The sequence below is a fragment of the Grus americana genome, chromosome 7 (genome assembly GCF_028858705.1).
Source record: "Grus americana isolate bGruAme1 chromosome 7, bGruAme1.mat, whole genome shotgun sequence".
Taxonomy (NCBI): domain Eukaryota; kingdom Metazoa; phylum Chordata; class Aves; order Gruiformes; family Gruidae; genus Grus; species Grus americana.
In genome coordinates this window covers 26,914,154-26,935,810 of record NC_072858.1, presented here as the reverse complement: position 1 = coordinate 26,935,810, position 21,657 = coordinate 26,914,154, and the positions used below count along the sequence as shown (strand labels likewise).

The 21,657-nt window shown below is 38.8% G+C and overlaps 1 protein-coding gene across 7 annotated transcripts in view; it reads left to right on the top strand.

The window, feature by feature from the left end:
* The window catches only part of DLG5 (discs large MAGUK scaffold protein 5), a 111,453-nt gene that overhangs the window by 46,713 nt on the left and 43,083 nt on the right, over positions 1-21,657 (top strand). For 5 of the 7 annotated variants that reach the window (XM_054832311.1, XM_054832309.1, XM_054832308.1 and 2 more), the window contains exons 3-6: positions 7,343-7,508; positions 13,751-13,894; positions 16,518-16,701; positions 20,230-20,489. In XM_054832311.1, the coding sequence (XP_054688286.1) occupies positions 7,343-7,508; positions 13,751-13,894; positions 16,518-16,701; positions 20,230-20,489 (754 nt within the window). Of the gene's footprint in view, positions 1-7,342; positions 7,509-13,750; positions 13,895-16,517; positions 16,702-20,229; positions 20,490-21,657 lie in introns of those variants that run through there. The other 2 variants (XM_054832310.1, XM_054832314.1) reach the window with 2 other exon arrangements.

The window sequence follows — 21,657 nt, the reverse complement described above, 5'->3', positions numbered from 1 at the left end:
TTTTTACAATAGCTAGTTAAGTTCTTGTTCTGGCCCACGTTGCCAAAAAAAGCCTCTGTGAGTTGACTTAAAGGGTATGTTTCAAGACTTTTGATACCCAATACTACATTTACAGCCTCCAGTAACACATTACTGACCTGAGAAATACGATGCCATGACAGGATTATAGTTTCTGGAATTGAGCCGTTTTTTACCTACCCTAGTACCAAAATGAAACTTCAGAGTTTTCCTTTAGTGCTTTATAAATGTGATTCTTCCTCCACTCCTCAACTCACAGTTGCTCACATATAGGAGTCAGGCTGTGGCTCTGAGGATAGCCTGCATTATGGTTTTTCATAATGAGTTTTTAACAGAAAGGCATTGCATACTCTTCCTTTCTTTGAAAATATACTGAGAACCTAATGAGGGGATTTTTGGAATGGAAAAGGCCTTCTGTCTTTCCACATGTATAATCTCCTCCTTTCCACAGTCACCTCTCTTTGCATTGCTGTGATTACAGCTGTCAATCTTGTATCCTCTTCATTCCACATCTCATGTTATCACCTTGATCTTTTAACTTTTAACAGACTATTATTGTTCCAGCTGTTCAGTTCTTTGCAAATGGTGTCACTTTTTTAGTCATAAGTGTTTTTTCTTGCTCTTCACTGTTCATATCACTGTTCTACCTTTTCCTATGGGAATTTACGTACCAGTCTGTAGCAAACACCACCATTGGCATTACAATTTTATAATTTTTCTTCTTGCAGCCGTTGGGTGGTTATATATCTGATGCCACAAAGATTGTCCAACTTTTGACTTCAACTGACAATATTTCCTTGCTTAACACTTTGTTAGCTTATCAGCTTGACAGGCTGTTCACAGATAGTTTTTCACTAATTGTAATTCAAGTTACTTAATCTGAGGGCCTTAATTCTTACTCCAAAGCAAATTTTACCCCCCTCCCATCAGATGATAATTCCTTCGCAACAATGTGTAGTCTTTCATTCCCCATTTTCATGGTGGCCATTTCAACAACTGTCCTTTTATGTTGTTGTGATTTCAGTTTATTGCTTCACACTTTTTAGAGCTGTATGTAACAGAGTAATTCTTTTCACTATTCACAGGAAGTGTTCAGTTTGCGGGTGTGGTTCATGATGCTCTTTCAGTCAAAGATAAGCACTTGTTCCTTGTCTGGAAAAGTGATTTACTTATCCGCCCCCCCCCCCCCGGCAGCCTATAAGAATCTCTTGTTGTAATTCTTTTTTTTTTTTTACTAACACAAACACAAAATTTATATTTGGTGAAGTTACGTCAACAATTGACACACAATGACAAAGAAACAAGTGACAATATTACACGCACTGAACAGGCACAAATGAATAAGGAGAGGTGCTAGGACCACTACTAGTACACCACATCAGAATCCTTTTCTGTACTGGAGTGATTGCCTTCAGTGTTCCACCTCCCTGCCAATCAGTCTCTATTCACAAGTCATTTTTCTGGAAAATGTGTCCTCGATAATCGAATTAAACCTGTGTTTATAGATTTATTTCCTATGTAATTTTCTTGTCCTTTGATCTGATGTGTACTTGTTTAGTTTACTGGAAACAAGACTTTTAACTTAGGAAATAAACACCCTCTTCCACGAACTTTAACTTCACTCCCTTATTTTACTCCGTTCATGAGTCATGTAGATGTCTCTAGGATTGATTCTTAATCTTTTTACCTAATTTTCAGTGTGTTTGTTAATAACCATCTTCTCATAAGTAATAAGCACTTTGAATAGAGTTTATTGTACTATCACTGACTTCTATGGTGTCCGTTTCCAGGCAGCTATGGGTTGGCATGTAGTAATGCACAGTCGTATCTCGGCTTCTGTCACTTCAGAGTTACCCAAGAATTACTCAATGGATGTGATACCCTGTTTTAAAAAAACAACAGTAACAACAAAAAGTTAACTTTACTGATGTATACTGGATGCAGTCTTGGAGGATGAGGGTTGGGGTTTTTTGGCTTTTGTTTGGGCTTTTTTGTTTGGTTAGTGGGGTGGTTTTTTTTGTTTGTGGGGTTTTTTTTTGCGGAGGGGGTTGTTTGTTTTTTAAGATTTCCTGTAACGAATCAGTTTGAGTTAATTCTCGGTCTTTTAAGGGTTCTGCATAGATAGGGCTTGAGAACCACTAATAAATAGCTGACCACTTCGTGGTATTTTGTTTGCTGTAATATCTTCTTAACATCTGGCAGCTCTCTGGAGGAATTTCTGAAGATTTGGTTGGCCTGTAGTGATTTGAATGGAAATACAGTGTGTGTGAATACCCCTCTCCTGCACTCCAGACGGCATGTTTGGAACACAGTGTCTTTCACTGCTCCCTGAGGCCCTGTATCAGTCTGTGCAGTCAGGAAATCCTTTCGGTGTCAGCAGTTTTCTTCTGGGGCTATGAAACAATATGGTGAGATGATGTTCCAACTCCTCTGCAGGAGAAGACGTGAAGGAAGGAGTCCTGGTGGAGTCTCGTCCCCGTGGTCGGTGTGCAGCGCTTAACCCTAGTCCTTGTCCCCCTTGGGTTCAGATTGGGCACTTTTGTCTAGATTATGCTTTCAGTGTGCGGTTGTAAGCCTGACTAATGTAGGGTTTGGGCTTTTTCCCATCAGGGAGCTCCTGAATATTCAAACTCAGAAGCTTCAGCTGTTTTTTCCTTGGTCATGGTAACAGATTTTATTCTTTATTGTGTTTTAGCTCAGCAAAGTTCTGCAAAGACTTTTTGATTTGACATATCTACCCTTTTTACCCCCCCCCTTGCTATTTTTGAGTATTGTAGTAGATTTTCTTTCATATTGATCTTTCTAGAACCACTCTTCAGTTCTGTCTAAAGTTTTAAACTTACTGAAGTTGAAAGTTTGTTTTACATGCTGGTGAGTTTATTTAGCTTTTTATATTCTGTGTTAAAACAAATACTGAAGTGCTACACATTGTTTTGTCCTTGCATGCTACATGTTCCTCACTGCTTTCATAACCTATTAGGTTTTCTGTCTGTCAGATGAAACTGTTTCCACAGTTCATTATTTCAGTTTTCAGTTTCCTTTCCTCAGTGTGCTGCTGCTTGTTTTTACTGATGTTTTATTTCACCTACATGCAATTCTGGTCTATGCTATTTCAAGACAACTTCAAAAGATGTATCTGAAGAAATGTATCCAAATGATAACTTCTGTTATGTAATCCTGTTCTAGCCCTCATAAATTATTGAAAGAAAGTAAATATTTTAGCACGCATTTTCCTACAGCAGGCATAAGTCTTTACTCCTCAGCCCTTCCCGAGCTTGGGGAGAAACCCTGTTGATCATGTTTTGCAATACATCTTGCAAGTCGTCTTTAACATTTTCTGTCATGATTTACAAGGCCATAAAGAAATAATATTCTGAACATCCCTGTTGATTTTACTTTTTTATGAAAAAGGCTTGATTGTACAATGAATAGTCTCCTGTTTGTTTGCAAGCAAGAATTGGCACAAATTTATAAGATGAGTTTAAAAAAATCATTGTAAAATTCAGGCATTCTGTTAGCTTGTGACAGATTGCCTTTTGAATTAGTTGAACTTGTCATACAAGTGTATTTGTCAAAGAGAAATGAGTTTATTAGAATTCAAAATATGCTAATGGTATTTCTTAAAAGTAGCAGTTTATGCGTTGGTACCCATTTTCCCACCTCAACGTTGTATTGATTCGGCGTGATGGTACATCTCGGTCAGTTCAACAAGTTTCCCACGCCTGTTTCACTTAACGTTCTCTTTTTTTCCTTCAAAAAGTCTGCTACCCCATCCTCAAATATGAAGCTAACTGAGCAGTGGTTTCTGTGTGGCTGTATTATCTCTTCAATCAGTGATGATTAGAGTAATCATCCAGAATTGTATTTGGTATGTACTACAATAATGGATCTCTGTGGTTTCTGCGAAGTCCAGCATTTGGACTCTAATTACAGAAGATGTGATTGCTCCAACTGTTTTTAAGGCTTTTCTTTTATACAACATATGATGGAAATCCTGCCAAGTCTTGCTGTAGATTAAGCCAATGCATACTCAGGACTTAATGCATGTACTGCATCATGGGCAAAACATGTTTTGCCAGCACGATGCATCCGCGCTGTCGGGCTGTTTCAGGTGCTGGTGGAGCGCTGCTTGCCTGGAGGCCGGCTGGGCAGGTGACCTCCATGCGGTTGGGCTCTCAGAGCCCAAGTGCAGCTCACATAAAAAATGAGTTGAGGCTTACCGAAGCAGAAGAGTGAGTTGCACTTGGCAGGACATGCAGTAAATACATTTTCACAAATCCAGGTTGTCTGAGAAAGCAGGTGAGTTACTGAAAGGTGGCATAATTTGGATAATGGAGATTTAGCCTTTAGGCTGGTACATTTTAAGACCAGTTTGAGTGGTTAAAGTTCAGAAAGGAAGTTCTGTTGTGTAAAATATGCAGTCAGATGGAAAAAGAATACGAAGCTGGAAGCACAGGTCACTTTGCTTCTACTGCATCAGGATGCCAGATGCAATAAGAGGCTTTTAGCATTCAGCTATTAAAGCCACTTGAAAGGAAATGAAAAGTATTGAATTTTTCTGATGAAAGATGAGCTTACTAAGTTTTTAGGTTTGGTTGGGGTTTTTTTTGACCATCCACAAATCTGATTTAACTTTTATGACACCTTTTGTGCAGCTACTGAAGACGTAAGGTTGCTAGTAAATCAAGCAAAGACAAACTTTTTGGACTTCTTTTAAGGATAAGAGGGGGAATATCTGGATCGTATTGATCTGTGTATTTATAGCACTTAAGAGGGGTACATCTCTTGGCTGGTATTATGCGTTGACAACAATATCGTTGCATTTGAGATGAAAGAATTTGTTGATGTACTTGTAAAAAGTGACAAGTTAATGAAAAATAACCTTTTCTGGTATTGAGATGAATGTCTTTACATTAGTCAAGAAAGCTTCTTTCCTAAGGCTAATTAGCCTGTCCTTATTGAAAGCAGTCTTGTCTTGCTTGGCACAGTTGTAAGTCTGTGTGCAGAAATGTTCTCCTCGCCTGAGGAAGATTGTCACTGGGATGTTGTCAAAGCTGGGGACGGGGAAGAGGTGGAGGAGCAGAGGTATAACTCTTACCTCCTCTTACTATGTTGTAGATTCCCAGAGCAGCCATTGCACGCTTGTGTAGGACCGGATTTACCTCCTCCTTCCTCTTGTGCCCCTTGAATCCTATTCATCTGTTTTGCTTGCAAGCAGCCCCAGGATGACAGATAAGCTTTTGAACTTTTCTGTAAGGATTAGAAGGGGGCTTTTTGAATGTTAGTCATATTCTGATGTGTCAGCTTGAGTGAGAGAATGTACAGGTTGCCACTGAATTTACCCAAGACCACGCAGCCTGTCAGCACCTGAATTGTGTCTGCCTTTACCTTTTCATTTGCTTATGAAATTCCTTGCTCATTAATGTATCCAAACTATTCCAAATGAATACATATCCTGACTTTTTTTGTCTGTCCAATTGTTTTTCCCTGTTTATTCCCTATATTGTAAGCCTAGGACAGTGCACTTGTATTATTACTGATTTCTGTATAATCTTGCCTTAAAATTATGTAGAATGGTTCTTATTTTAGAAAAAGAAACGATAACTGCATTTCAAAAGTCTGAGATCCTTAGTCCTTATGGATGGAGTAGCTCCATCTGGATGGAGGAGTGAAGCAAAGTGGTAGGAGAAAGCCCAAATGCAGCCTCCATTGAGAATTCTTTTGAGCGATGTGAGTTTGTGTCGTTCTAGAGAATGCAGGCTGTTCCTGCAGTTTTTGTAGTTCTTCAGTTTGCTATTAGAGCATTTACATACATTGTTATGCAATAGTTAGATTGAAAGAACAGTCTGTGCTCATAAATTCTCATTATAGAATTACAGTAACAGCTGAAAGGAATAAGAACAAGGAACCTATTATTCTAGATGTTGTATGTATGATAGCTCCAACCCTGCAGTTCTTTTGGTGTGGGAACTTTACAGCACAGGTAGTTCTACTTGAAAGTGTTGGAGGGAGTTTTTGCATTCTGCAATACCTTCCTGAACTGGGTTTAGAGATAAAAAGCCAATCCTTGCAACTCTTTAGCATTTGATTAGATGAAATTACTTTGTTTGAAATTCTTTCTTTGAAAAGACAGTGATCAGAAAACATTATTTTACTATTGTATCTTTTGTTTCTTCATTTAAAAAAAGGCATAATAAAGGTATATCTTAACAAGTTAATATGTATGTCAGCAACTTGTTTCAAGTGTATAATTATGCAAACTATTTCTAGAATTTCTCTTTTATGTAAAAAATAGTAATCTTCTGTATATGTTTAGGCCTTTGACTTTCACATCTGCCACCTATATCTTTAAGTTTGCTCTCATGTGTCTGGGATTAAAATGGGCAGAACTAAAAATACAATTGAATTAATTGCCAGCATATTGTGAAACATAATATACCATGCTTTTATCTCTCAGGTGGAAGAAGAGATCTTTGTATTGGTAGGACTGTCTGAGAAGACAGTAGACATCATTGTTCATCTCTGATATTAAGAAAGCTGAGAATTAAAATATACCATGAAACTCTTTAATGTATGACTGCCCCTTAGAGGAAATTTGATGTGTAGTCCAGTTGCAGTGATTGTAATGTGCTCGTTTTAGCCAATGTTGTTAGAAAGGAAGCTCATTTCTCATGATTTGTTGGCAAGTCAAATCTTTAACTTCACATACTGGACTGATAAACTGAGCCATGTGAAAGCATAGAATTGCGTTAAAAATAAATGTTGGCAGTAGCACGTAGCAGAATAGTATGTCTGTGCCGCTAGATAAAGGAACAGGAAAAGAGCCCCTGTGCTGTAACTCTTTCTCCACTATCGCTGGGGTAAGTTGACGTGGGTGGAATTTACGTTTGTGGTTGTGTGTGGCTTTTTGGTTTTGGGTTAGTTTTTGTTGTTTGGTTTGTGGGGTTTTTTTTTTGTGGTTTTTTTTTTTTTTTTAAGAAACAAGGATATGGTTCTTTACTGGAAATAGCTTTGTACCTATGACTTCTGTCACTGTGGTAGTTTGAGGTCTTTGTAATTATGACTGGAAACTTGCCTTTTAGGCAACTTCTGAGTTCATGCAAACTTAATGTGCAACACAGGGCCTTTCTGCAAGCATGGGGTCTGACTGGGAATTATCCTTGTGTCAACTCACTGATGACAGCTTCCATGATTTGTTTTGTTTTTGAACACGTTTCTGCATCAAAAAATACAGGATTTTTTTTAAAATTGTGTTAGCTACTTTGGTGAAGTTGCATTGTTCTTTTGAGGGGTTCTCTGACTGCCAATTATTTCTCTTGGTCAGGTACGACTGGTAAAGCATCATCACCACCACCCGTAATAGACACGAGACAGATGAGTGAGAAGCTGGAGACGATATTGTATCAGCTCCGTCAGGTAACTCGTGAGAGGGATGAGCTGCGCAAGCGACTTGCACTTTCATCTCCTGGATCAACTTTTGATGACTGCAGGTAAAAATAAAGGAAATGTAATATTCGAATTTACTCCTCAGTAGTGTTTTTAAGTGTCTTGACTCCTGCTTGCCTGTAAAGCAGCGAGGATATTGCAGTGTATATATGTTGCTTGTAACCTACCTGCGTCCTGGTGGTGTGTGTGTATGTAGGTGACCACATCCAGGTTTTGGAGCTGCCTGTTGAATGCCTGTTCCCACTTCCTCCAGCAATTTTGCTGTGGGAATGAGGGGAGTAGGGTTCATCTCTGTGTTGAGAGAAGAAAGCAAACAAGTTGTTTAGACTTCCTGTGTTATGTTGTGGGCAGAGAAGGAAGACCATGGTGAAGCATTTGCTGTTTTGAAAGCAAGAGAGAAGAAAGGGTGTGGTGGGTTGACCTTGGCTGGGGGCCAGGTGCCCACCAGAGCTGCTCTCTCACTCCCCTCCTTCACTAGACAGGGGAGAAAAGGTGTAACAAAAAGCTTGTGGGTCGAGATAAGGACAGGGAGAGATCACTCACTAATTGTTGTCACGAGCAAAACAGACTGAACTTAGAGAGGGAATTCATCTCATTTATTACCAAGCAAAACAGAGTAGAGGAATGAGAAATGAAATCAACTCTTAAAACACCTCCCCCCACCCCTCCCATCTTCCCGGGCTCAACTTCACTCCCGGCTTCAACCTTCCCCTCCTCAGCGGCACAGGGGGACGGGGAATGGGGGTTACGGTCAGTCCATCTCACGGTGTTTCTGCCGCTTCTTCATCCTCAGGGGGAGGACTCTCTCATCGTTCCCCTGCTCCAGCATGGAGTCCCTCTCACGGGGTGCAGACCTTCAGGAGCAAACTGCTCCAGCGTGGGGTCCCCCACGGGGTCACAAGTCCTGCCAGCAAACCTGCCCTGGCGTGGGCTCCCCTCTTCACGGGTCCACCGGTCCGGCCAGGAACTTGCTCCAGCGTGGGCTTCCCATGGGCCACAGCCTCCTTCAGGTGCCTCCACCTGCTCCGTCGTGGGGTCCTCCACAGGCTGCAGGTGGAATCTCTACACCCCCTCACCCTTCCTCCATGGGCTGCAGGGGGACAGCCTGCCTCACCATGGTCTTCACCAGGGGGATCTCTGCTCCGGCGCCTGGAGCTCCTCCTCCCCCTCCTTCTGCACTGACCTTGGTGTCCGCAGAGTTTCTTACATCTTCTCACTCCTCTCTCAGGCTGCAAAAGCTCTCTCTAACTGTTTTTTTTTCTTCTTCTTAAATATGTTGTCACAGAGGCGCTGATTGGCTTGGCCTTGGCCAGCGGCAGGTCTGTCTTAGAGCCGGCTGGCATTGCCTCTGTCAGGCACAGGGGGAGCTTCTAGCAGCTTCTCACAGAAGCCACCCCTGTAGCCCCCCCTGCTACCAAAACCTTGCCATGCAAACCCAACACAAAGGGAAATAGCTCTCAATACTTGGCTGAAGGACAAAAATTAGGAGAGGAAAAAAAACCTCAGCTATTCCTGTGCTTCTGCAGGGAAAAAGAGGGGTTTGGACTTCCGTTGAGGGGTGTAAGTGTTTTTTTAGGAGGATATGCTTTCTGGTATACATATATTGAGGGACTGTGTAGCATTAACATATTGAGAGTAAGGAACTCTCCTCTGCTGAGAAGTTATGAGTGCTGCCAAATTATAATAACATGTGTTCAAAGTCAGTTAATGGCCAGCAGCCTTATGCAGCTCATTCTAATTTGAGGGTTGATAAGTTATGAGGAAGATATTACTCAAGGAGTATATGAGTTAATTGTAGATAAGGGTTTTATTGGGTAGGAAACTGGTTTATTGGTTTATTTTAGAGGGTTAAAGATCTGCTAATGTTTATAAATGTAGCTTTGTAAGAGAAGATTTTTGAACCTTGGAAAAACAGTGATGGACCAAAGCTGAAATAAAAGCGAAGAACAGATTTTCTGGGAGGTTTTGCCATTGTGCCTAGCTTCTCTGTACTTTAATGTTTTATTTGTTGTTATTTCTATCTGTTACTTCACCTGCTCTGTCTGTGCATGGTCAGGTAGTTAGGTAAACTTTGCGTCCTTATGTCGAGATTTGAACCAGTGAACTGGAATTGAGAGAATTTGGGCTTTTTATTCACTCAGCCTCCTATTTTAATGCTGCCACCTTCCCCCCATGAGTTCTGAGGGCTGCTTTAAGAGCCTTGTGTTCTATCTAAGGGTCTCCAAATGTTGTGGGGATGGGAGAGGAAAAGGTTGTCAAATGTCAACATCTTTTTGCATAGCTTCCAGCTACTTTCTTATATAGAGAGATTTCTTACTTGAAGTGACTAGAGCTTAGGCACTGAGGATTTTATAGCTTACAATAATGTTCTCCATAATCCAGGATGCTATTAATGAAGTTCTGATGAGCTGTCCTCTAGACTGCCCTAGTTTTTTCTCTCTAATTGTCAAATCAATCTTCTTTTGCCAGTGTATGATTTTTATGTTGTGGAAAATATAAATGTTTACAGCTTAAAGTACAAGTCATAAAAATAAACATTGCATTTGAGCAGTGCTTGAACAGTGTATGCTAGATGAAGCATGCTGCCTTCCAACCAATTAAATATTTGAAGAATGGGAAATGAATGAAGGTTATTAGTCAACATTTTTTTTCCTTCAGTATAAAAGCAACTACTCCTCCCATCCACATACACATCTATGGTTTTTGAAAGCTTGCTGGTATTTTTTTTTTTTTACTTTGTTTTGAAATTCTTTCCTCATAAAAAAACTAATCTTCAGCCTTCCAGGAGTCAAAGCTCAGACATTGAAAACTGTTACAATGAAGCATGAAAGCTGAAAGATCATCATTTAGATGATGACTTTTACGACCCAAAAAGGGCTTTTGCTTTCCTGACTGCTTAGGCTGCTTGAACCATGGCTGTACCACACACAGGTGGTGTGGAGGCAAATCTTGACACATCACGATGGCGTGCTTCACAACAGTTGCAGCTCGCAACACTTTCGTAGGCTAGGCTGTGCTGGCTCTGAAGGCTGGAGTTGCAAAACCGAGAGCTGTTTTCCAGAGCAAGTGTTGACTAAGTGTAGAGCAGTGGAAGAGGAGCCACAGCAGTGGATTGTGATGTGCTGAATCAGACGAACATGTGTCATCCTGCTGGACAGGAGTAGGATTGCTCATGCTGTGCTTGTGTCACTTGACAGTGAGTGTATGCATGCACGTGTTGTGGTGATTAAGCGAAGATTTGACCAAATGATTTAGTGGGCTCAAGGTGCACTTTATAGACTTAAACTTGCTATTCTTACTACTTAGGTCGTAGTAGAAGAGAGCTGCAATACAAATAAAACTCCTGCAAACTGCCTTTGGGAAGAGACTGGTTTATGTGTAATCTGTAACTGGTGGTGGTGATGGAATTGCAATAGTAAATGAAAACATTTTCAAGTTGTTGGGTAAACATTGCCCACAAAGTTGGATCTGCTGTTGGCGTTAGCTTTTATGTCAGCATTAGGTACATGTAACTGTCAGTCTCACTGTGGTCTTTATGCCTGGGGTAATTCCACTGGAATACAAAGGATTTTGAATTATGTGAATATCAGAAAAATGGTTGGACATTTGACACTACCATTTTAATTTTTTTTTTTAACATTTGAACCAATGCTTCCAAAATAGTAACTGTCACCTCTCCTTTCTTGAAATCATAGTTTTCTGTATTTTGTGAGACATTTTAGCAAAAACCTGTGGTGGTCTTAAAGAAGAGTCAACCATTACGTGCATTTGAATGGACTGCTTTGTGTTTTATTTTTTACTTCTGACCAATATTCCTCCTGTGCATATCCCTATTTTTCTTGCTGAGGCATAATCCCTTGGAACGGCACTGTGGAACATATGGCTTTGACTATCCAGATGTTTTCTGTTTCATGTAGTTGAGCTAGAATGCAGGATGTTACTGGTGGCAGTGTTGTTCATTCCTCATTGTGTAGGTAGGCTAACTTCTATAGTTACCTACATGGTATCCATGTGTTTATAGGAATTTTTTTTTTTTTTAGAATAATGTTAGTGTTACTCCAGCAACATATGAAATACACGTGATTGATGTTAGACTTGTAGAACAAGTTCTCACCATAGCTTTGAGACTGACCTAATAGTTATCTGTTAGTAAAAATTCATACACTGAAATATTTTGCACAAATATGAAATTATGATTACAAGCTTAATACGAACATGTGTTAATGGGTCTCAGTAAACTTAATGCTTCAACTGAGAGTTAAACTGTGCTTTGATTAATGTTGTCATTTTAATGACTGTGGTGGACAGATGGTGTCTACTTTCAATAATTTCACCCTAAAGTCTAATTTAAATCAATACTTGGGTTTTTAGTGATTCTGTCAAGGGTGTGAACATTTCAAATTGAGTTTTACTTATGCTCACTAGGGTTGTAGTTTAAAAGAATAACACTGCAGCAGTTGTGGTAATATGTCTGTAGCACTGTATGAATAGCATACTGCTTCTTTTGGCACCCCTAAACAGTGAATTAAAAAACCCCCAAAAGACATCCCTGTAGATGTGACCTGAATATTTGGTAGCTTTATATGAATTTGGCTTTTAATTGTTGCTAAAGTCTGCCAATCAAGGAAGGATTTTTTGGTTTTGTTTTTCCCAAGAGCTCTTCTGGAGGAAGGAGAACAAGAGGAATTACAATTGAAGGCCTTACTACTCAGCAACCCAAAAGCAACTGGGTTGCTAAAAAGCAACGTACACGCACTCTCTAAAAGTCTGTGAATCACATGTGGCTGGCGTTTTTCTTTCTCTTTTTTTTTTTTAACAACTCTCATCACCGCAGCAGTGTGAAACCATTTTAATTTCAATTCAATTGCCAGCTGCATTTCAGTTCCAGAATCAGTGTTGCTGGTTTTGTATGAAGCAAAGAGAATTCTGATTGTTTCTCAGGCTGCGTTTACAGCGAAGCTGTTTGGGGGAGAGCGAGGTGGGAGGGAGAAAGGGCAATGGAGCAAATCTGATATGAGAATAAACAAAGTCAAGTTAGAAAGAAATGGTTTTATTTTCTTTTTTTTTTCCTTTTTTTTTTTAATTGCCTATGGAGTTATGAGAGACCCAGGAGATGACACAGGGACAGCTGTCAGGAGCTTCGCTTTGAAACTAGAAAACTCAATGGTGTAAAAATTTTGTCAATATGTAGAGGAGGAATAGTTCAATTTAGAGTCTCTTTTAGAAGCTTAATGCTTCAAAACAAGAAGACGTAATCCTGCTAATTTAGTTTCTAGTGTGATTTATGATTTTTCTAATAAATAAATAAAGGTATCGTGCAATAACCCACACATTGTAGACATAATTTATGTTGGTCAATTGCTTGACACGGTAGATTATTTTAGAAAATGTCTTCTCTCTCAATCATCCTGATATACTAAAAAAAATTTCAGTCAAATTTTCTTTTGACTGACTTTGGCTTTCACTTCGTTCAGCTTACTGAAAATTGCTTATTAGAGATTATATTGTATTGCTGATTCCTAATAACTATTTGAACAAAATTTGGGTTATCTTATGGAAGTGTGAGGTAGATTCTGACATGTTTTCTCATCATTTATAGCAGGTTAAAAGAACATGGTAACATTCAATCAAGTCTGTAATTCAGCAGAATGGTTTGGTCAAATTAGTTAAATTTAGTGCTCGATTAGTCAAACCAGTAAAACTGTGCCAGCACAGATGCACGCGTTTGGTGTCCCATTGAAATTCTTTCTCTTGACCCCAGTGCTGATTTTCCTAGGGAGCTGTAGACAAGGTTTTCCAGCCGCTGCCTAGATGAGAAGTTTCTCCTAGCCCAGGTTTCCACGCAGCCCCCACTTGACTTTGGCAGCCTCTTTTCATCCCCGCTCTCACTGCAGCTCTCTGCTTTTTCTCTGAGAGTTTTGACATGGTAGCACAGGAAAGCCAAGAGTACTGTGATTGACTTGTTCTTGTGTCAAGTGACAGTTCTGCTCTGTGATAATACGGCTGCTCAGGAGAGAGCTACATGCACATTCAGGACTATTTTTGGCTGTGTTAGACAGAATTATCATTATTAGATGTTACGTCTCAGTATAAAACTAATGCAGGTTAAAATCAGTGAATTTTTATTTGTGGCTGTGTCTTAATGTGACGTGGTCAGTATTTAAACTAAAGTAAAATATGAACAACAGTTGTGTGATACTGTTTATTTACTGGATAGTAATTTCCCAGACTTCCCATTCTCTTTAGTGTAGCTGATATTCAACTTCATATTCTTTTTCCATGTTAGACCTAGTCCAAAACCAAATCACGACTATGAAAGACTGAAGATTCAGTGCATGAAGGCCATGTCAGACTTACAGTCTCTGCAGAACCAACACACCAAGACACTAAAAAGGTGTGAAGAAGCAGCAAAAGAGGCGGACTTTTATCAGTAAGTATTAGTCAAGCTATATGAGGTAAGAGTTTACCAGTCTGTGCTAGATCATAAAGTATTAGAACATGGTAACCAAATAATTTTTTTTGTTCTGTTTTTCCACTTTAATCACAAGATTAATGTTTGCATGCATCAGATAAAATATTTCTGGCCTATTTGAAATGATAAAGTATGGAATGCTTGTTTTATTTTATTTTGAAGAATTTGAGACGGAAATCCCTGATGTCTTGATGGGACACTGACAAGGAAAGCCTAGTTACTGACTTGGAATTACAATCCAATAGTCTTACCGTCAGGCTGGAGAGCAGAATATAACTTGAGAGAATGACATTTGTTACTGGGTTTTTAATAGGTTGTGATAGCTCTCACTGACTTGTGTGAGTGTTAACACAGGCTTAGACCAATTGTAAGTGTTTATGAAAATGCAATAAAATAGAGAGAAATTGGAGAATATTTCTAGCATGCGTTCCTGTTTTAAAAAACAGTCATTTGATGCCAGTAGGAACATGTTTTCTTCACTTGAAAGGAAGACAGCTCAGAAATAGAAATGCAGATAAATTCTTGAAGTTTATTTCACTTAAATCTGCGCTATAAAATAAGACTATTATTTAATGACAGCATTTGTTTTCGTTGGGGGGGTTGCTAGTTCTTACACAGTACTTTGACTCACAACTCTTCAAGCCCTTAAAGATAAGCATGGTTTCCTTACATGCTTCTTCCAAAACCTGAAAATAGTGTTAAAGGTTGTCAACAGGTACAGATGTAGCAAGTTGTGTGGCTTCTTTACAAAGAGCTTTATTCCTAATTTCATTTGAGGATTTTCAAGTACTTAATTTGCTAGTGAATTCTGTGCACAGCATCAGTGTTTTGTATATTGTAGATGGATTTTTTTCAGAGCTGAATTACCTATGTCTGTCCAATGCTGACGTGAAACACTTGTATTCTGTATCCTAAAAAATCAGTGTTTTGCTTACTTAATTTAAGAGTTCTGTAGTCCCTGAAACCATACTGTGTTACACTGTGTTTATTTCAGTATTTTTGTGATAGTACAAAAGGATTTACCCTCTCACATGAGGAGAAGAACTCTGAGTTTTAAAAGATAGAGTGAATGATTGAAATACTCAAGTATACGAAGAATATAGCCATGTTCCTCAGAGGCCATCAATTTAGGCTTGTGCAAAATGATGCATATATAAATGTACATGCTTTCACATTTACACTTGCTACAGACTAAGATTATCTGGTCAGAAGAAAGTATAGTGTGTTTTAATTGATTCAGAGGTAATTCTTTTTATTATAAGAACTTCTTTGCTTGGATTTGAATAATTTGGTTTCCTACTTAAAACTTTAGGGCGGCTGAAACTCACTGTTGGAATTTAGGTGGCCCAAAACATGACAATGCATGTTGAAACCCATGTATGCAATTCCCGTTCATCCTATGACTAATTCTCAGGGTAAAGAAACAAATCGAGTAGAATATGTTATTCAAATGTTATTTGTCCTGCAGTAATTCTTAGAACCCCATGTTTTGAAAAATTTATAATTTCCAACAAAATCCGAATAACCGATAACAGATTAATAACCTACATGTAAAGATTATGTATATTTAATTGTGCAAATATAATTTGTTAAAGACTTTTTTTAACAGGTTGTCCTAATTTTAAGGATTGGTTTTTTTTAAATGCTTTGAGTCATTCCGTGCAGGAAATGTTGGTATTTCACTTCATAAGGAAGGAATACAAAGTATCTTAAAGTGCAAATTCTAGTCAATGCTGTGTGTTATATGGGGGGGTTTTTTAGAAATATGGACTTCAAAGACTTTACCAGCAGGTGTGACAGTTCAGTTGCAATCTTTCTGTTTCAACAACAAAAATACTTGTCAGTATCCACATGTTACTCTTTATTTGATCTGTGGTAGTAAAATACATTCAATTGATTTTCCCCCCCACCCCCCTTTTTTTTATTCTGCAGCAGTAGTCTGCTCTAATTTTGGACTGCTACCTTGAATTTTAATCTGAATAATAGCCTCATCACGTGGCTCTCAGTTGTTTAATTTTTAAGTGAGAGTGTTTCTTTCAGTAATTATGGCTTGCATAATGAAGTTTGGAGTAACTTTGATAGTGCTTTACCTGCCTGAGTGTAGTTGAAACATACATAGTGTGTTTTTATTGGTTGTGGGGTTTTTGTTTGTTTGGGGTTTTTTGTTTATTTGTTTTTACAACAATAACATACAAGGAGATTTTTGTAGTTTTCATCTGTATTTTGGTTAGCTGCTGCTCAGCTGAGGGGCCCAAGAGAAAGTGGAGGCAATTAGTGGGATAATTCCTATTAGACCATTGTCTGTCTGCTTTTAAAATGGCTGTGAAATGACATTGATGGGTGGCATAAATCCGTCATCTCTGCTGATGCTGTTTAAGTACTTTGTACTTTCGTGTATTTGTCTATTTATGTCCCTGTTTGTTTCCAATTTTTTTTTCCTGGTACTTGGAATACTCAGGTATGCAGAATTGATTTAGTTTGACCTGCTTTCTTAGTAGAAAACTCATGCTTGAAATGAATTAGTCCAGGACTTTGGCCTGGGAAGTTGGCCTCTAAGAACGTTTTTTGTGTGCCGTGACAGCACGTTGCACAGCCGGCTGCTGAGTGACCAGTCACAGCTGAAGGAGGACATGGATACCTTGAAGAGGAAAAACACACAGTTGGTGCGAGAACATAATCATCTCCAGCAGTCATGTGAGGAAATGAAGAGGCTTCACGATGAGGATCAGAAAGAGATAACGGACCTGCGCAGCCAGCAGCAGCAGGTGAGCTACAGCTTGTCGTGTACGTGCTAGAAGAGATCGTGAGTTGCTCCTTGGATAAATAAGTCAATAAATCCGATTGTGCAGCGTTGCTGCCTTTTATGTCTTACTCATTCTGAAACATCCACTTTATATTTTACAGCAGTAGAGGAGAAAATGAGACCTTGCGTACTAATTTATTTTCTCTGTTTAGCTGGGAAAAGAACAAGGTATATAGAATATTAAGAAATTTTGATGCAGAGATGAAAAAAAATTGTACGTGAGAAAGATTGAATACGCATGGTATTTTTTTAAGTGGGTGGAGAGGCATCAAAATCCTAGCTTGCAGTTGCAAAGTGATAAAAAAGATAACTCTTTTCCTAGGGTATTTTATGGGACAGGACTAGCTTTGAACTTGCATGCTATGTTTGTTTTTGGGAAAGTATCACAATAAAAAAACGTGACAGGTATGTTTTTTGGGTTTTGTTTAATTTTATTTTAAATTATTCTAGTGACACTGTGACAGTTTGGGGAATGATTGAGCTAAGTTTGTTTATTTAGGTTTGCAGATGCTTTTCAGTTAGAACAAAGCTTCAGGTTGATTAATGGTTTTGAACTTAAAAAAAGACAAGCTTTTCAGGAAGAGGTGGACATTTCAGAGCTGTCTATAACAGTCTGTATCCAGGACAACGCTGTTCACACATTCTGAAGAAAGAAAAGTAAGAGTAGTAGAAAGGAGCAACTGGTCATATCAGGTCCACAGTTCACCTATGGAAAAGTCTGATCATTTAGTTAGAATAAATGCAGTAACATGCAGAATGGTTAAACAGAGTATCTCGGTTAACTGTGTGTAGGCTGATTCACAGGGCAAACTTGCAAGTCAAACATTAGGCTTCAGAAGCAAAACCTATGCAAACAAAAATAATTATTTACTAGGGTAGGAGGGGCAAAGGTCAGAGCAAGCTGGATGTGCTGAATGGTGCTTAGGAGGTGCTTGAGGGCTAGTGCAAAGAGGAATGAAGATGTGTATTTCTTTTTGATCCCTTCCTCTAACGTTATCTTGAGAGTTCTGCTGTGAAATGGTTTAGTGGCTTGGTTCAGAAGATGGCTCGTGTTCTGTGTAACAGAAATGGTTTGCTCTGTAAACCTGGGCAAATTGCTTAATTTTTCTGTGCCTCAGTTTCCCAGTCTGCAAAGCAGGGATCTAAAACCTCCAAGAGAAGGCTATTATATTTCGAGGTTCTGTCCTGAAGTTTGAAATTATCTGGCAGCACAGAAGGAGGCTGAAGGATCATTGTCGGTATTTATTTAAATAAGTTGTCTTTTAGTCAATTAAACCTTTAAAGAAAACTATGTATGTGACTCTCAATGAGAAAGTTGTGTAACTCCATTTCTCAGCATGTCAGAGTGATTCATGGTGTCTTGAAGAGGTGCCAAGAATCTTATCTTGTCTGTGTTATTTCTCATCTGAATTAGTCTTAACACTATTTATGTTGATCCCTCTGACGTGTTGTTTCGTTGTCAGGCCGTAGCAAAACACATCATCTTGGTGGCCTCAGAGAGCAAAAGCTTTTGATCGGGTTACTCTTCGTGTGGGATTGTCATGGATTTGCTGTGTAGCAGCTGACCAGCTTAAGTTTCTGCTGCTCGCATATGAAGTTTCTTGTTGCCATGGCTGTTTTCCTTGGTCCAGCTGGGACTATTTACTTTTTCTCAGACTGGGATTCTGAATGGGAGACCTTCCTTATTACACTGCTTCCTGTTTATGGAGTTTCTGCCTTCCTCCATCAAACCTCTGTTAGCAAGTTTATGCTGAATTTCATCCAATCTCTTCTTCTGTTCGGCCTTCTTTAATTATTTAGTGTGTTTTCAGCAAAAAGTCATTCCATATATGCTTTAGACAGTGCGACGTGCTTTGTTTCTATTTGGATTCTCAAATTCTTGGCTTTCAAACAAGTTCTTAGAATGCTTTGGGAAGCAGTCTTCAGGAAAATGGCTTTCCTGAGCGGGTTTAAATCAACATGTACTTAGGCTTTACATACAGTTTATCACTTAGCATATCTGAAATGGTTCACTGAAGGGTGCTAGCTAATCACGGGTCCAATTCTGTGCAGGTTATACTACTGAATCCACTGAGGATAGGGATGTGTGTGGAGATAGCCATGCCAGTGAGACTCTCACCAAAGTGCAGCCTTGTTCCAGGACCACTTTATGAACAGTAACTCGTTGCTTTTACGTATCTTGGTTAGTTAAAGGAGACCAGTGCCAGGCTGGAGAACTTTGTCTCTCTTATCTTGCCTGTGTAGAGAAGTGGTTTCCTGACAGTGAGGGTTGTTATCCGCTACCTGTGGACAGTGAGTATCGGGCAAAGAGCGGGCGGTTCCTTTCGGGCTCCTTTCCTTTTGGTCTGCAGGAATCCAGGTTCTTCCATGTTCAGGAACTGGTCCTTACTCTGAATGTAAGACACAAAAGCAGGTGAGGAGCCAAGCTGTGCATACAGAGTAGTTGCTATGTGTTTGGTTTCAACTTTTTATAGAGCTCATGTTTTATCTTTTTTCCTTTTTTAATACTCTTTATTTTCAGATAGTGAGGGACATACTGTTGTAGCCTAATGTTAATATTGTATAAATTCCTGGCACACCTCTATGTAGAGCATTTCTGTTTCTTCCTACCACTCTATCAAGGCCAAATTTCAATTTAAAAGACAAAAAACAGAAAAAATGAGCATAGTATTTTTAAAAAAAAAAAAGGGAAAGAAAAAAGTAAGGCCTCATTTCAGGCACTTTTTTTTTTGCCTTTTGAGAAGGGAGAAGGACTAGATCTGCTGAAGCTCATTAGGGGATTTCTGTTGTTGCTGGTCATTTATCATCGATGTTGCTATTTACAACAAGATTCTTATGTCAATGGAAATTAATTTGAAACTAGGATTCAGGTCAGACTTGATTCATGTTTAAATGGATTTTTCTCTTCCTGTTCATATTTTATGGATAGCTTTCGAAAATGGAAACCTCTGTGGGTAGGTCTCAGATGAAATATAGTATGATTATTAAAATATATGCCTATGTGTATAACATATTTAGGGTAGATTTTATTCTCTTGAAGTTTTAAGTTATTTAACTTGCTCGTGGAGGACACAGTCAACCTGTCATGAATGCCACCTCGTGGTCATTTCCTAAATTACAGCTATCATCTTGGTTATCAAATAACGATTACCTCTTGCTAAAACTACAAAGTACTTGAAAACAACGTGAGTTTAATAACTGTTGGTAGCAGTTACCACTAGAGAGAGATTTTTCATAAACTTGTGCACTCTAAGTTTTGATAAAGCAGGTTTTTTTCCATTTAACATTAAGCAGATATAGTAATGCTTAGAGTAACAGTAATGCCTAGAAGAGTCTCAGTGTTTCCTTGGTCATTAAAAAGAATGATCATTAAATTTGGTTAATATATTTTTGTTCTAATGTTTATATATATATATATATATCTTTTAAATCAAATTTATTGGATTGATTAAAACCTGAGTTTATTCATACAGTTTCTGGCTTTTTTTAGGTTATGAAGCAAAATGGGTCATCAGAGATATTAAATAAACTTTATGATACAGCGATGGACAAGCTAGAGGGTGTGAAGAAGGATTATGATGCCCTGAGGAAACGGTACAATGAGAAGATTGCAAGTCACAATACAGATCTGAGTCGCCTAGAACAGGCTGAGGAGGAGAACAGACGTCTTCAGAAACAGATTGACATGTTAATGAAGCAAAGGGACACAGCAATACATTTTCAGCAGCAATATTCAACCTCTCTTAGAAGGTACAGTCAGGTTTTGATACCTTCAGATATGCTGTGGAAGGAGTAACAATTCTAACCTAGCATCTGATTTTCTATGTGGTGGAATCAAAAATACTTTTCTGACCTTTTTTTTTTGCCTAATTTTTTTTCCCTAGTGTATGTTATCTGGGTGTGATGAGGAAGCATGTGTTTCAGACTTTCTGGAAGGCCTTAGAAGGTGTGATGGGGATGTTTATTTGGAGAAATGGTGCTTTTTCTTGACAAAAAGATTTCCCAGTTAGGCTTTTGGAATTGTATGAAGAATTTTAACCATTGTTTAGCTCATCTGAGAAAGGGATAGTCTGCCTTTCAAGCTGTGTTTATTCTTAGTTGTAGACACAGAAGTCAAATACATCCAAAGTTTTGTTAAATCTCAGACTTAGTGTTCCAGACAAACTCCTCAATGGGTGGTGAGTCCATCAACATATATATCTTTATTTAAATATAAAAAACAAGTCAATAGGAGGATATAATTTCTAAAGGGTGTTTTAGCAAAGTAAGATGTTCTCAAGCATTAGTTGACTTTAAGACATTAGAATTGCAGACCATGTGGGACTCCGAGACAGAGCTTCAGGCTGACAGCAGAGTTCACTGGATGCAGACGTCTGGGAGTCTCGCTTCTGTGGGAAGTGCCAAAACAGAAGGGCACAGACACTATGTCACACCGCATTGAACCTCTCTCTGCTCCTCCTTGATACTAAGCCTACACGGATACCCGTACGGGGTAGGAAGAATGCTAATATACGTAAGGACTCCAAAGAGCATCCGTGGGCATGTTGAGAATGTTTTCACTGACATATGTTAGAGGTAATATGCAACTCCCACAGACTAATGCCAAAAAATGTTGTTTTCCATGTTCATAGACTTTTAGTATTTCAGAAAGGTGAGATTTGAGCATAGATAATAATGTACACATGAATAGCAAGTACATAGTACATCTAATTAAGTTATAGGAGAATATGAGTAACAAGAGAATAAGTTATGTAACTTAGACTGCCATGGATTCCTGAAAGTGAGGGAAAACCTAGTATATACTACAAGAAATACTGCAACCATGCTGATACATGGCAGAAGCTCAACATATTTGTATTATGGCTTGTGATATAGGTCTCCTCCTTGAGAGGAAGGTGTGGTTTGATACTGAACAGAG